The 17,321-nt window shown below is 37.6% G+C and overlaps 1 protein-coding gene across 5 annotated transcripts in view; it reads right to left on the reverse strand.

Moving 5' to 3' along the window:
• Nucleotides 1-17,321, reverse strand: part of SATB2 (SATB homeobox 2) — a 194,188-nt gene that overhangs the window by 57,043 nt on the left and 119,824 nt on the right. For all 5 annotated transcript variants that reach the window (XM_065525834.2, XM_045367439.3, XM_065525832.2 and 2 more), the window contains one exon: nt 856-1,068. In XM_065525834.2, coding sequence (XP_065381906.1) covers nt 856-1,068 — 213 coding nt within the window. The remainder of the gene's footprint in view (nt 1-855; nt 1,069-17,321) is intronic.

The following is a 17,321-nucleotide window of genomic DNA, read 5'->3' on the forward strand; positions in this document are numbered from 1 at the left end:
ATTGAGTGACATCTCAGTCATTCTGATCTAGACACTGCATATGCATGCTTCCACTGCAAGTGTTCCTCCATTTTGTCTTTTTCAGATTACACAAAACAGAGCTTAAACTACCCTCTGCCCCTGCCCTCAGCCACCCTACGCCCCATCCACCCCAACCAAATAAACATACAATTTAAGGGAAAGCAGTGTGCTTGCTATGCAAACTCAGCTTCAACACAAATGTCCTAACTCCTTCTTCAGCAACTGAGCAGCTACATATAAACATCCTAGAGCCAGCCCCTGTGCCCACTCCTACCTTCCCACCCCTCACATACCACTATGGAAGAATGGAACTTTCTAAAGGGACAGAAATAGAGTATGGGATCATATATGGTCAGAGGTTCATATCCTTTGACCAACACGTTTAGCGGATTAAGAAGTCCTTGAATTGGCCAGGCGTGGTGGCTCACGCCTATAATCCCAGCACTTCGGGAGACCGAGGCAGGTGGATCACCTGAGGTGAGGAGTTCGAGACTAGCCTGGCCAACATTGTGAAACCCCATCTCTACTAAAAATACAAAAATTAGCCGGGCATGGTGGTGGGTGCCTGTAATGTCAGCTACTTGGGAGGCTGGGGCAGGAGAATTGCTTGAACCCAGGAAGCAGAGGCTGCAGTAAGCCAAGATCACACTACTGTACTCCAGCCTGTGCAACAGAGCAAGACTCCATCTCAAGAAAATAAAAAAATAATAAAAGAAAAAAAGGAAAGAAATCCTTGAATTATGTCTCTCAGTATTCGAGGGAAAACACAGTAACTAGTGAAGGCAAGATATTTCCAAGACAAAGAGTGAAAAATCCAGAGAGCAAGTTTCTCACCTGAGGGGTTCGGGAGGAGCTGGGACTGCTGGAGGCCGAGGAGACCATGCTCACATTGGGATTCATGCTCCGCTCCCTCTCGTCCTGGTAGATGCGATCTCGCTCCACTTCTGGCAGATTGAGGAAATTCTGCATGGCCCTCAGGTTTACTAGAAGAGACTGAGAGGCTGTCCGAGGGTCTTCTTCCTTACGCAGAATCTCAGACAATAATCCCTGATTAAATGGGGGAAAAAAATAGACCGAGTCACATTTGCAGGTATATGTATGTAGTTTCTGTCTCCTGCCCCTCTCCCCCTTTGTTTGGTTTAACCAGCTCGCTGTGATGTCAAGAACCTCACACTAATTCCTTAGGGTTCTCCGGTATGAAGGCAATGTGCTTGCCTTCCGGGGGATATGCATTATTTTAGGACTGTTCTATTCTGACACTTTATCATCACTGTAATAATCATCGGTGTACAGACATGCCAGCTAGCAAGGTAGGCACTCGGGAAGAATTGTGAAACTGCAATTACCACCAGGTGCCTCCTACAAGTATTTCAGGAACTGTTAGAACTCTCTCTGCTTGAAACTGGGAACACTTGGCAGTCCTGCTTAGCTTTACAAATCTGCCAAGTTTGGTAAATTTAGTTTCGACATTTAAACAGCATGGTAGATTTACATCAATTTTTTAAAAAATTGGCTGAATTTCTGTATGACCGGCCACTGTTTTCAATATAGAAATTTCTTATGGCAAAAAAAAAAAAAAGACACAAAGCAAATGGCTAAATTGTGTTAACCCTCTGATAATTTCCCAATCCATACACACAATAGTTATCCTTACATATGTACAAAGGGCACCCAAATCTTTTATGAGATGTCTTCATGGGGGAAACCCTAATCTCACCATTAAAGCAATGAAAATGAAGTCACCTCTGGCGAGGGGCTGAGCACACCATAACAACAGTGTGCATGGAATGCTATGATGGGCCCAGATACTTTCTGAATGTGTGACTCACCCAAATAGAAAGATTTAAATAGGAAATTAGTGTTTTCATGTGCTCTGATGACAGAGAATTCACAAAGAAAGGGAAAATGCTGCCAAGTCTAGAGAAGAGTAGTATGGACTCCAGAAAAAGGCTGGAGATCTAAGGTGGGACATTGTAGTATTGTGGGTAGGTGCAGATCTGTTTCCATTCTGCACGCTTGTTGGATTATCACACACAGACATCACTTTATATTCCCAACTAATATATTGCTTCTCAGAGCAGTATAAGAACAGAGTTCAGGATTATCCCCCTGGGAAGAGCTGAGATGTTAATCCCATGTCTTAGAACAGATGGGCCAACTCAAATCATGAAAAGTCACTTCTTTAACTGTAGTAAAGTAGAACAGATGCCAAAGACGTTTCCACTCAGGTGAAAATTAATGCAAAGGAAACACTATCAGATTTCTAATATGTGGCTTAAATATGAAAAGGCAATGAATGTAAGAGGAATATGCTATCTCTAGTTGTCCAAAAATCTTCAAGGAAAGGTAGGTAATGTTTTAAAATAAAGCAATGCATTAAACTATAGTGAAGCAAATGCCAGTTATAGGAAGTGCATCACATAGCACTCCAAGGAAGCAATCACCACTCAGAACATCACATAGTCAATTTTACTACAAGGAACTTACAAGCACTATATCATCTGACAGTTTCACAATTTCAGTGTCATGTTACTTTGATTAGAGAAATTCTAATACTTGGTAGAAAAGCTACAGATCAGTGTCTTGTGTGTGTGTCTGTGTCTGTGTGTGTGCATGCATGCATGCCCAAAGAAGGGGAAAAGGTAGGATGTGTATGTAAAAATAACTGACTGGCACATGATTCTTAATCCAGATTTCTTGTCATGCTTTTAGAAGCAATGAGTGAGACACTTATCTTCCAGAAAACGTGATACAATCTAGGTATCCACTCTCTGAAATTAAAAGTCAGTTCTGCCTAAAGCTATCCTACTTTCTACTTGCACTAAGCAACCTGAAATATTCATAATGAATTTGTTTTGAAGATAAAAATCTTCAAATGAATATGCAGAGAAGCAAGAGCAAAGTGGATTTCAACTTTCAATACCAGTAAAAAACACTAAGATTGATATTTTTTGAGTTTCCTTTAATGATAAATTCTGCATATAAAGGATGAGTTGGTCTTTTTCCTCTCTCTCCCTCCTTCCTCTCCCTTTCACTCTCGTAAATTTGGTATTTCAATAAATTTCAAATTACTAAAACTTGAAGAAGTTTTAGGGTCAACACGGAAAAAGTTTTTAGTTATTATGATTATACTCAAGAGATCTCAAAGGCAAAGTTTATAAACCTATTCTTCCCCTGTGAAATTATTTTAACAAGTTGTGGAGTTTATTATAGCAAAGATTTTGGATACAAAATAGTGACATAACAAAACTATTGTTCTAACAGACCATGGCTCAAAATTATGTTTGTTCATTCATAATCAATAAAAAGCATTAAAAAACACAGAGTGTTTTAATTTGTTTCTTGTTTCTTTCCATTTTGAAACTGTATAGCTCCTTCTACATTTTTTACATACTGGACAACCTTGCAGGGAAACTAATCCATCTCCAAGGAAAATTATTATGAAGAATCCTTGAGAATGACTGCTCATCCATTTCTGAGGTGAAAGAGACACAATATTTGTATTTTTAAAGGGTGGTGGAATATACTGTTTCCTCTGTTTCATTTGCCTAATTGAAGATAAAGTCTCAAACCAACAAGGTAGCCAGTGTCACCTCCATATATTAACCCCAGAGAATCAGAACACTGCTTTAAATTATTTACTAAAACTCTCATCTGTGTAGGTATGGTCCCAAAGCGTGTTCTTTTCACCTCAGACATTTTCAATACTGGTGGGCACAAGAAGAGTTTTAGTTGTTTTGTTGAGTCTTTTTCACTTGAGTTATTTATGTGCTTTCAACTATTTAAACTGGGATTTTCAAAAAATGTAGTCCAAATTCTTCAGGCTCATAAATGGAAAGTGAGTCTATTTCATTAGTTGAAAATCATCAGAGGAGAAAAAGATCAGAAGAAAATAGACAGCATAACTTTCATACACCACATATCACCCCACCTAATTATCAAGATAACTAAATGTTTATCATATTGAAACTGTCTTGAATAGAACATAAATTAATAATTTATCTCACATAAATATTTCTAAAGCCCTTGCCACTATGTCATCTGGCATTTTAATTATCAACAAGCCAAGCTGGAGGTGTCACTTGGACATTCCCATTATGCAGCCTGGGATACAGAAAATGTGGCACGGCACCTGGGCACTGAAAAAAAGATGCACTTTTATGAATAGAAAGGTCATGAATATTGAGAATGTGCAAATGGAGGGAAATTAATAAATTAACCAGGATATAGCTTATTAAACTTTCATATCGGTAATCATATTAAAATATATTGCAAGTATTGAGTAAAGTGATCATTAAGTATTTTCCTCATTGTAGGCAACAGAACCTTCTCCAGGGACACATTAAAACAATTTCCTCCACAGTGTTAGCTGAGATCATGTAAGACCAGGAAACATGTTGACTAAAAGGAGCAGAACGAACATATGCACAGGGTAGAGAGATACCCTCCAAAATAATTCTTGGGTTACAAGTCAGTGGAAAAAGAAGGAAGTCAGGTAAAGAGAACCTCAAATTGGCTTTTTCCATAGCCTAATTAACATTTTGTAGACTTCATATAATTTCCAGGACCACCAAAGAATACATGAGTTTGGCAAAATATTCACTAAAAGCAAAATAATTCAAAGTACGAAATGAGCAATAACTTATTATAATGCCATCTAGCTTGCTCATAATTTGGCTTGCTTGCTACCTCTACAGAGACAACAAATAATTGGGGCTAATTGTTTGATGAAAACTTAATGCCCTTATTTTTTCTAATATTTTAAAATATCTCTTTATAACAAATTAAATGACCTTTACAGATTCTGAGTCTGTACTTTCTGTCAATGAGCTTTCGATTTCCATACTTCCTTAACAATTTATATAGTTGGCCCCAAATTGTTAACGTGTACGACATATGCTGATACTCAGAGAAGTCTGGGAAATGTTATCACGACGGGCTCTATCAAATTTACTTCCAAGGTTTTGCACTAGCCTTTGACAGCTTGTCTGGGACAGGTGAGAAATTACCTCTGATGGGCCTTTAACCCTGTAAGAGAGCAATAAGAGAACCCACACCTGGGCCAGGTTTAGGAATGCTGAGCCTGCCATGTCACTCCTGACAGCAACAGTTAAAGTCCTTACTGACTAGATTTTAACAGATGTCTGTTCTTCGTGGCTCTCAGACCATAGGCAACTCTCTAGGATTAGGCTATATCTCTCATGGATTACCTCGGGAGCCCCTAAATCCAATATCTCCCATTGATTATCTAGGGAACCCCCAAATTCAATATACTTTGTCTCAAAAAAATAACAGATCAGTCTATTAATTCATTTCTTATTTATGATTGAATACAAAGTTCTGAGAGGGATGAATAGATTTAATAAGAGACAGATTCTGCTTCCCAGGAGTTTACCATACGATGGGAAGGAGAAGGTATTATAGCAGCACAATGTTAAAGATGTCAAGCATCATCAATGCAAGCCAGAACTAGTGTCACCTTGGCTCAAAGGAGGGAGAAAGTATTATCAACTGCAGGATCCAGGGAAAAATAATTGGAAGAGGTAAGACTTAACCTAGCTGGAACTTTAAATACAGACAGTACATGGATATAAAGTTACGAAGAATATTGGGCAGCCTGTGAAACTGTGGAGTTTTAGAACATTTGAAGAAAGAGAAACCACATGCTTACTCCAGAATACCAAGACAACCTCTGTTTCCTTAAAAGCTGTAAAATAAAGTGCAAAAACTAATAAAGTGGTAGAACATATTTTGAAGCAAAAATATAATAAGAGTCCACATTAATATGATTCTGAACTATTGGAGTATACACAAGCTAACCAGCAAACATTAACCCCCAAAATGAAGTGATATTAGATAATCTGTTCAGCCTTTTTGTCACCTGCAACAAATTAGGCTTTCAATATGCAAAACATCTTCCTTCCAGAAAAACAAATGATCACGATTCCATTTAATTGTAACTTAATGAGGCATAATTTATTTTTTAAAGTGATATACACCAGGTGTGTACTGAGGAAACTGGCCCAGTCAAACCCTAGTACTCCCCTTTGGAAAAAGCCTCAAGCTAGCTAGAGACTGTCTGCCTTTCTGGAAATTTTGTTTCTGTTTGTGGCAGTTGAAATGAGAGGTAGAAATGGTAACTTGCAATGTTCATCTATTTACCAAAACATGTACCTTTTGAAGTAACTCGATCCAAAAAATATTCATTTATCATAGAAAGCACATAGTAGGAAAGTGTTAGGTTCCAATGTGAACAAAGATAAACATTCAAATGTCATGTAAATCCCAAAGACAGCTTAGATGTACTTCTGATTCCTATGCTAAAAGTAAAATCATATGCTGAGCACTTCTTTAGAAACATTTGAACTAGACAGAGAAAATAAGCCCTATCCCCTCATATTATATTGGAATTATTAATTCTGGTATGACACTCATCTTCAGAAATCAAGTTACATCTCTTTAAAGGTATATGATTCAGAACACTTATTAGTGAAAATGTATTTTAGTTCATAATTATATACTGCTTTAAACAAATAGTGTCATAACCAATCAGTAAGGTTAAAAAAAATCACATCCTCCCATTTTACAGATTAAAATTACAGAAAGCTAGAGGTGGAAGGAGCGTTGGCACTCATATGGGTCAACCATCCACCCTGCCCCTGGATAACCTATCACGTTTCCCTTGAAATGTCAAAAAAAAAAAAAAAAAAAAGCTTCCTTCCAAATAAGGTCCCTTATTCCTCATGTTTCACCCCTTTTGTATGCTTGCTAGCCTTAATTTTCACATAATTCTGAAATATCTATGTCCAGCTGACAGGGAAGCAAAAAACTGGTAGCCTTTTAAGAAAACTATGTAATATCAAACCTAGTCTAATCACACAAAATGAACTCTTAAATTTCAGTGGTCAATTCAGAGTTAACCAAAGTGGCTAACTCAGTGGCATGGCTGTAGAAAGTACTGGTATTCTACTACCTGAAAGCTGACCTAACAAAATCGTTTCTCCCCTAACCTCCAGTCTCTCATTTCCTTCTAGATACTCATGAGAGGCATTTCCCCCTCTGTTCACAAATATTAACAGGTTTCCCCGGGTTCTGTATTCATAATCTACAACCCCACTATGAATCTAGCTGCTGAAATTCATTTGTGTAATGCTAAAAATACTTACCCCATCCCCCACACCCCAGAGCATTGCTTAGCCATGAAGTCAGAGTACTTAGTCTGATTTGAATAAAAGGTATACAGGGCACAACAATGACAATTTGATTTTTATTATTAAAAATGATGTGTTAAATCCTCAAAGAAAATGTCGTTATTGCATTAGTTTAATAAAACCTCTCTTTTTATTACAATATTTCTTTATTAGGAAAGACAGCCTATGCATATGGCAGTTTTGTAGGATGGGGTGGATAGAATTGAGCATCTAAAGGGAATTAATGTATTCTGCAAATATAAATGCATATACAAAAGTAACGTTTGCAGACAAACGTTGTTACTATAGAGATATAATCAGCAAAGCACTAAAAGACTAGGTATACATGTGTATATGTATGTACACTGCAGTTGGAAATACTTTCTCCCTCCTTTGAACCAAAACAGCAAGAGTTCTACTTCACATTTATGTGACATCTTTTGCACTGTGCTACTATAAAACCTTCCTGCCATGATACAGTAAACTCCTTGGGGGCAGAATCTGCATATTTTGTACTTAGCGGCTAGTTGGTAATATATAGGAGTGGTTTAAGAAGGCACCAAATGCATATTTTTTAAATTTCTGGGAGTGGGAGTCCTATCTTTGTTGAATAGCTAGCAGCAGGCCCTGGCAGGCTACATATTGAAAACATGACTCACATTATACTCAAGATCTTTTCATTCAGCCTGCTGAAAACAAGATAATTGAAACTGAAATTTTGGGTCATGCAAACTTCACTTTAGAGCAAATATTTTAGGTACCCCAAGTCTGTAATGTACTAAGTAAAACACTTGTCTCACAGATTTGTTTTTTGTGGATACAATACAATTTCACTTGTGCCAACTTTCACAGCAGAATGCAGGACCCACGTAACACAAAGTGAGTAGATACAACAGAGCATTCTTGAAGCCAGAACGGTCTGTGTTCCCTTAACTGCAATACCTTTGACCAAGCCACATTGGAGCACATACAATAGAGGAACTTAGCCAAAACCAGATTCCTGGCAAATTTACTGTTTTTTGTTTGTTTGTTTGTTTTTGCCTACTTAATCTATGTAATGATTATCCCTTCCTCCTTAGTGTCTCTAGGAAGTCTTAGGTACCGGAATAAGAGGCTACACACAATCCAAGTCAAAATTTATAAAACACATTAGCACTAAAAAGTGAAAGCAAACAGAACTGAACAGGTTCCCTTTGGAAACGTTTTACTAGTAGTGTTCTTCAGCTCTGGGCACATACATGGTTTCTACTCACACCTCAAGTACCTGGCACTACCACTATTTCATTCACAAAGTTCTGGGCCCTTCTTATTCCTACTTTCCATGAGTGTTCTATAAAACAACTGTTGGCAACCTGCCCCAAAAATTTACTAGCTTTGGCTACTTTGTCAAAACATTGGCAAAAATAGTACTTTCCTAAAACAAAACAAAAAAATACATTTATTGAATATTTATATCTCAAATGTATCAGATGCCTTCAGATATAAGCAAAGCAGTCTATTAACACTTGAGTTGACTCTTTCTGAAACAGTTATAAAATGTTCTTTCCTGCTGAAATATTTCTGCATTCGTTTTAATTACCTTCAGGGTCAAAAGCATCTGTTCTCACATAGCACATGGGACACTTCACAGTCCTAATGATTTCACAAAAGGGTTACTGGTTTGAAAGTCTGTTTACCCCTTGTATCTCTGTGAAGAAGAGATTATGTCCTTCATCTTCCACTCTGTGGTAGCAGAAATGATTGAGAATAAAGTAGTTATGAGTGTGAGTCATGAAATCAGACTTGCTGGATTCGAAATTGGGTTCTAATTGGACAAAGATCAATTAATCTCCCTATGGCATAGTTTCCTCATCTGTAAAACCAAAATAATTCTGCTTCCCTTATGGGGTCCCCTAGAGAGCTTCTAACTGTATGTGATACATACTAAGAGTTTAATCAATGTTAGCCATCAGTAGGATGCCTACTATAGTTTCTGAATACTTAATATTTGATGAATAAATAAATACATAAACATCACAGTACAATTTTTATTTTACACCTACAACTTTAAATATTCAAGACACTCTTGTTATATTTTGCTAAATGTCTTCTCATAGAGAAGGCAGAAAATATAATAACTTTTAGGAAGTGGAATAATTAAAACTATTTGACATAGAGAAGGGTATAAAGAAAAATGTAATAAATTATATGATGCAAAATGACCACATGAATATTCTAGATAACACTAAATTAAGATAGTCAATTTATACTTCAGAAAAGTAAAACAACTTTTTTTCTCTAAGTAACTTTGCTATCTTTAAAAATCAGCTTTAATCTGTATCATTGTTCAAACATGGGTTATAATTATTAGTGGATCATAATTTAACATATCATAACTAACTTTCTATTATGAATTGGAATTAAAAACCTCAGAAAGTACCAAAGTGTTAAATACATGGTAAGAGCATTGTTCCATGAAGGATTTTTTTTTTTATGAAGCCTTTGCTTTAGAAATACACAGATAGAAATGAGATAAAACTAGAGACAGACACACAGATGTGTGTGCACATGTTCATCTGTGGGTGCGTACCAGCTCATGATGTAAAAAGTATTTCTTATAGGTACTGCAGTCAGAGAACTTTGGAAGTCAATTCTGTAGTCTATACTGACAATTTTAGACACAGAACTGTATATAGAATCGAAAAGACCTAGTAATTTCAAATTGATAACAATTATATTTTTCTCTCAGCATTTCTGGCCTTTAAACTTACTTCACTTTATTTGAGCAAATATGCAATTAACCCAAGGCCAAATGGTCATCATTTCAATAAATGACCATGAAAGGAAAACTCCTTGTATATATTTTTAAAATTGCTTTAATTGAGCAATGGTGAAAAATATACAAATAATGGGATTTAAAGCTAGTGTTTCTTTGTATATTTTTAATAAAAATTATACTGTAAATATAACATCACTCAGAATTTTGGGAGACTAGTTAAATAATACAACAGCGGACTTTCACATTAAAAGTGCAAGTTTCGGCCGGATGTGGTAGCGCACGCCTATAATCCCGGCACTTTAGCAGGACAAGGCGGGCAGGTCACTTGAGGTCAGGAGTTCCAGACCAGCCAACATGGGGAAACCCTGTCTCTACTAAAAATACAAAAAACTAGCCGGGCGAGGTGGCGGGCGCCTGTGGTCCCAGCTACTCGGGAGGCTGAGGCAGGAGAACGGCGGGAACCCGGAAGGTGGAGCTTGCAGTGAGCTGAGGTCCGGCCACTGCACTCCAGCCCGGGCAACAGAGCGAGACTCCGTAAAAAAAAAAAAAAAAAAAAAAAAATACAAAAAAAATTAGCCAGGCATGGTGACACATGCCTGTAATCCCAGCTACTCAGAAGGCTGAGGTGGAAGGATCACTTGAACTCGGGAGGCAGAGATTGCAGCGAGCCAAGATTATGCCACTGTACTCCAACCTGGATGACAGAGCAAGACTCCCATTTAAAAACAAACATACACCACCACCACCACCAACAAAAAGTGCAAGTTTCTGCTGAAACATACTCACTAGAGGTGAAAGTCTTCATTGAGGATAGAGACCTCTATCTATGTGAAATGAATCAATCATTCCCTATTAGAGAATTGTGAAACAAGCTTATAAAACTTACCAAAAGAGAGTTTTCTTCAGTAAAAACAGAGAAGCCTGAATTTTCTAAAATAAGTCTGGTAACTAATTTTTAAGGACTTTGCACATTGGTCAGGGATGAAAAGAAAAGATATGCTGGGTGTGATTGCTCACGCCTGTAATCCCAGCACTTTCGGAGGCTGAGGTGGGTGATTGCCTGAGCTCAGGAATTCTAGACTAGCCTGGGCAACATGGTGAAACCCCATCTCTATTAAAATACAAAAAACTGACCAGGCACGGCGGTGCATGCCTGTAGTCCCAGCTACTCAGAAGGCTGAGGTGGGAGAATCGCTCGAACCTAGCAGGCGGAGGTTGCAGTGAGCCGAGATGGCACCACTGAACTCCGGGCCTGGGTGACAGAGTGAGACTCTGTCCTGAAAAAAAGAAAGAACAAGACAGACCAGTATGTCATCATGTTTGCTTCTTCTGATTCTCTTGCATGAGTTTTGTGAAGGAGGGAGAAAAGAAAGGTCTTCCTTTACATACAAGTCTCTATTTCAGGTGGATTTAGAAGTGAGAGGAGAGTTGCATATGTGTGACAGCTGCTAAATTAGCCTTCTCTGTATCCAGAGCACAAACAAAGCCATCATCTCCCCAAGTCTGTTCAGATGAGCCCTTTGACCTATGAATCCATGTTTTGTGGTTCAGAGTGCCTTAAAAAGGTGCCAATTAACAACAGTCTTATATGTGCAAGGGAAACTAAAGGAAACCTGCTACCTACAGGGCTAGCCTCAAGCAATCTAATAACTTTGAGACACTGCTATCCTGGGAGATATTAATATTATTATAATCTGTAAATCTATGAATTCAAGCCAGTGATCCTGAAATGAAAGACTGTTTATTTTGTGAAGCAACCAGTGCATCTCTTCCCACTTTATTAATTTAATGTTCTGAAATCAAAAGAGGGTATATTATTTACTTCAAAACTCAATAACGGGTTCATGCTTGATCTGTGGCATTTCATATTTACAGCTCATCTTTCAGTGGGTGGACTTCCTTTTTTCACAGGTTTCCTTGTCATTTTATAACCAGCTCACTGGACCATGGAGTCAAGACCCCTGGATTTACATTGTGTTCTATTACTCTATGACTTGCTGCGTGCTTGTATCTCTATTGGAGAGTGAGAAATAATGATGACTGAGACCAGATGTAGGCTGACAGAATTCTGAATACCTTAAAGGTCAAATTTTCTAGAAATATAAACTGTATATATGATTAAATTGTGCCAATCCTTGGCTAACAATATGTATAACTCAAACAAAGGAGTTAAAAGAGAAGTTTCTACTCCAATAAACTGACTGGTAACACACTGAAGCTCAGACTCCTAAATATTTTGGTTGCCAGGATTTTCATGTTATTGCTACGTATCTCTTCCTAACTGTGCCACTTCAAAATATAATGTTTAGCAAGTCCTGAGTCATTTTAACCTTAATAATTCGGGGCATGAATATACTATAAACACTGTGTCAAAAAAGAATAAAAGCAAAAGCCATGCCATTTCACACGAATGTTTACATTTTAGTAGTTGACCTTACTGTCAGCTTTCCTGATATATCATTCAATCTAATTTTCCAATTCATTGAAAACATTCTCCAGTTGCTGAGTGACTTCATAAATTGTATTTATGATCCTTGTCTTAAGTTTCTTCAAATGATGTGGCTTTGATGAGTAAACTGCAGATTTTTTTGCAAAGTCTCATAAAAACTAAAAGTAGTCAAATGAGGGCAAGACAACAAAATGAGTTCCCAGAGGATTTTTAAAATCCTGTTCTCTATCACATAAAACCAGGATGCACGGCTTTCCCAAGCAAGGCCTTTGATGTAAGGTTGCAAATTACGTAACTCTGCAACTTTTTCAATGAACTGAAGGAGCGAGACACCAAATTAGAGACTTACTGTTACAAAAGAATAGCACATTTTGCAAAACACATCTGTACTTGCAACTGAAAACATGTTTCCAAGAACTGGCACAGAAGAACTACCTGAGACACAAAATGAACCTGAAACTTTCTTAATTATGGCATGATCTGCTAGGTGGGGGAGGAGGGGAGAACCACACAACATAATGAGTATGGCAAATGTTTCATTTTCAAATGATACAGTCTTCTTATTGCTACTCCTTGCATAAGGATGTTTCCTGAACTCTGCCACCAAGGTAAGGAGACAGTGGTATAGAGAAGATATGAGGATCACACCTAATTTCCCTTTTCTAGCATTCTAATGCTGCCATTCACATGTGACAGGGCATCCGTTCAACTGGATTTAGCCTAGTTTGGATCAAAGCTTCCTCTACTTCATTTAACAGATTTGCTCAGATGGAAGGTCTCAGAGGAGAAACAATGTTAGTAAAAGGGGGATTTCTGAACATACGAATATGTAGGTCATTGGATTTTTAAATAAATTAGAGAATAGTTTATCTATTAAGGAAGATTCACTGTACATATTTTATGAAATCATGCTTATTATAGGTCAGTAGACATTCTACAAGCATCCCTCAGTAATATTAAGTCTTTTAAAATACTGTCACAAACCTTTCCATACTGGCATAAATCCCTGATTAATTTTTTAAAGTCCACAAAGTAACAAAGGGCAAAAGAATGCTTAAGGTTGGAATTCATAATCACACTGTCAAAAGGCAAAGATGTAAACAAATTAAATAGTCAAGCAACATATTTCACGTACATAGGCCTAGTAAGTCAAACTATGTCAGCATTAAAATAAATTCACGATATAAGCAAGAACGAATATGGAAAAAAAAGGAAACCTGATAGAGCTGCTTATTCCCACAGACACTATCTGCATCACTGCAGGAGCACAGGAGGAGTAGGGCCGAGGGGCAAAGGCACTCTCAAACCCACAGAATCATGTAATTCACCATTTAGACCCAGCAAGTACAGTTTTCATTTAAGTCAAGTTTGGCAAATCTCCTAAGGCCTTACATCCAACGTCTGTTTCTGTCTCATTTTTATTCACTCTCTCTCTCTCCCCCCACATTCAATATCCATAAGTCAGCCTGGGCAATATCAATATTGATCCATTGAATTGCAGAGCTATAGGGGGCATAGGTTTTAAACAATAATACTGATAATATTTTCAAAAGAAAGGAGTAAAAAATTCTACACTAGTTCCATAGTATCATATGGCTTTTGATTTGCAGAGAAAGTGGACATAAAACTATAGATAGGTTTTACTCAAACTACTACCCCATGGCATGACCAATTAGGCTAGAAATGGCATGGATCTATAATCTGGGATAAAATGCAGATCCTCAGATAGAGACTACTACACAAGAGATTTATTAAGATGGACTTCCAAGGGAAACTGCTGAGGGAGTGTGAGGAGCAGGACAGGGAAGAGAAGAAATGCAAGCAAAGTCCCAGCTTCAGCCTGGGCCTGCAGAGTGCTCTCGAGTGGAAGTTATGCTTCAGAGCTGTCGCTACTACAGCAGGCTGGGAGCTGCCCTATTGTCATCCTCCTGTACCCAGAAGACAGTGGTAAGCATTTCCATCTCTGCCAGGACGAGCAAAGAAAATCAGTAGCCCAAACTGGAGAGCTGTTAACGGAAAAGCCTAACAGCAGACGCAGGCTTTCAGAAGTAAAACCGTGGGTGGGGTGGGGGCGGGGGAACATCAAAAACAGAGCAGGGATGTTATCTGCCTCAGCCTCCTCCAGTGTATAACACCCATCTCAATTTGTGGCCACAGGTTAAAGGGTTTAGAAATGTATCATGGGATTGCCTGAATATTAATGACCAGGTCAGAAAATGCCTTATCACTCTCACCTTACTGTTTTCACTGGGTCTCATTTGCCATAAAAGTCTTCAGAGACACAGAAAGCAGGGCTAATCTTATCTTTCAACAGACTAGTTAAAAAAAAAAAAAAAAAAAAAAAACAAAAAAGAATGGTGATACTTAGAATGTATTTTATATAAGATCATAATGACCTAATGGGTCAGACAGGACACAAGGCTCTGCCACACCCTGTGTCTAGAAACATGTTAGTCTCAGGCCCATGCTGGAGATCCCATATCCTGGCACTGCATGACCTCTAATGTGCTGTATTCCTAGCCCAGAACAAGTGACTCAATTTTATGTTCCTAGTTTAGACCGTATATGTTTTTGTTAGCAACCCAAAAGAGAAATGTAAAGATTAAAAAAAATAATAATAAAAAATACAATCATATTAGCAAAAGGCTGCCTATCTCTGACTCCAGCAGACACCATGACCTTGTCATGAAGTGTGGATAGGGCATCATTTTATCAAACAAATACATTTTATGTTCTTAAAAGACATATTTATTAAAATAAAAATAAACTAAAAAGAAGCTCTTGAAAATATGGTTCTATTCTCTTAATTATGTTATTTTACATCATCAAATGATATGGTGACAATGAATCAGCCATAACAAGGTAATTAATAGTTTCTCTTTGGAAAACTGACATTTGAAATATTATTTATTATGAATTTAAGTTTTTCAACTGGAAGCCTTAAACATGAAAAACTGGGCAGGGTTTTTTTTTTTTTTTTTTTTTTTTTTTTTTTTTTTTTTTAACAGTTCCAGCTTTATTTGTAAATGTTTGCATATTATTTTATTATACACACACACACACACACACACACACAATTTGTTCTTGGTATAACCATGAAGCACAAATCCAGGAACAAAAAATATAAGGTGACAAAATGTATTAAAATGCTTTTTATTGAATTTGATAATATATGAATAATAGAGATCATGAACTATTTCTGGAAAATATTCAATAGACTGAGGATATGCTACGATGTTTATTTTTGTTTATTATAGCTGGCAAGTCATTATATTATCCATAAATGTCTGACTCCACTCAAAAAAGTCTAAACATTTGGAAAATCTATGGCTGGTTTCATGAGGCATAATATACCATATTTTCCATTTAACAATACCGCTGGTAAAACCAGCTGCCCAGTCCTGCTGTTAGTGACTACAGTACATACAGCAAAAAACAATCTGCCCGCTGACCTCCTGCTTAAGTTCAAACTATGTCATTCTGTCAATACCATCTACCTTGATTAGGTTGGGCTTTATACACAACAGGTTATGATCCCAGAGGGATGAAAAGCTTTCCTAAATTAAAAGCAGAATTTTAAAAGGAAATACTCATACATTCCTATGCAGTTTCCATTTGATATCCTCAAGGCTGGCCCATGAACTCAAGCTCATGTTGATTGAAAGTGAATGTTTCTTTCTGGGTGTAGCCATCTTACAAATTTAATGGCAGCAGGAAAACAATAAAATGTGTTCCATGCTTCAATTAGACCTTTTATAACTTGGCACTTGAAAGATGGCAATGCCAAAGAAAAATCATTAATCCATAAAAATAGACAAAAAGGATTATATGGGAGAAGACAGACCTCCAGGAGTCTAGGGCCTTGGCAAAGTATACACTCTCACCAATATGATCTGTCTTTGTTTTGCCTCATTGTGAGTCTTCTCTTATGCTTCATGCTACTTGGATAAAATGTATACTGTATGTGCTTCTAAAATCCAAAGTAATACAACCATGCTTTCAATTTTATCCTTAGCCAAAGGAGCTGTATACATAACCAGGCAATAAAATGGCTAGCCATGAAATGCCTGTTCATACACATGAATGATAGATGAACGAACACACACACACAACACACACACACAGAGAGAGAGAGAGAACTGCAAAATACAGAGCCAAAAGACAGATCCTTCTAATTTTCATTTTGCAGTAGTATGCAACAGACTTGGTCAAAAGGACCAGAGCCTTTCATAACCCCAGTCCAGATAACTATGGACACACAAATATTGCCCGAGTACTTTGAATCACGAGACAAAGTGGAAGAGTGATGTCTGGAACATGCAAGAGTCTCTCAGGACCTCTAAACTCATTTTCAAGTGATGTTAACAGACTCTGTCAATATTAGAATGTATAAATTAGCTAAGAGTCAAGGGAACAAGAGATTTTACCTCTCTTGGCCTCCTGCCATACCTAAAATGTCAGCACCAAACCTCAAACAATCCCACTGTGTTTCTTCCTCGCTCCCAGTCCTGAAGTTCCAGCACCGCTGAAGACCGTTACCAAACCACAATGATTGGTACCATTACCAGTTCATGCTGTGAACTTCCCAAATCCTGTGATCTCAAATTGACCCCCTATCATGTCCAAACTGTCCACCCACTCTGGCCTCCCTTTCAACACCAAATTTTGGAAAGTGTCATGTACTTACTTCTGCATCCTCAACAGTTAATCACTCCTTAACTCCTGAATTCTGGCTCCTGTCCCCACCACTCTAATGAAAATTATACTCTAAACTTCGCCAGTCTTCTCCCAACCAACTGCCAAATCTCATGACATGGTTTTAGGCCTCTCTCTCTTAACTTCTCAGCTTTCCACAAGTAGACAAGTCTTCTTCTGGAAACTATCCACACATGTCCTCTATACT

The sequence above is a fragment of the Macaca fascicularis genome, chromosome 12 (genome assembly GCF_037993035.2).
Source record: "Macaca fascicularis isolate 582-1 chromosome 12, T2T-MFA8v1.1".
NCBI lineage: Eukaryota > Metazoa > Chordata > Mammalia > Primates > Cercopithecidae > Macaca > Macaca fascicularis.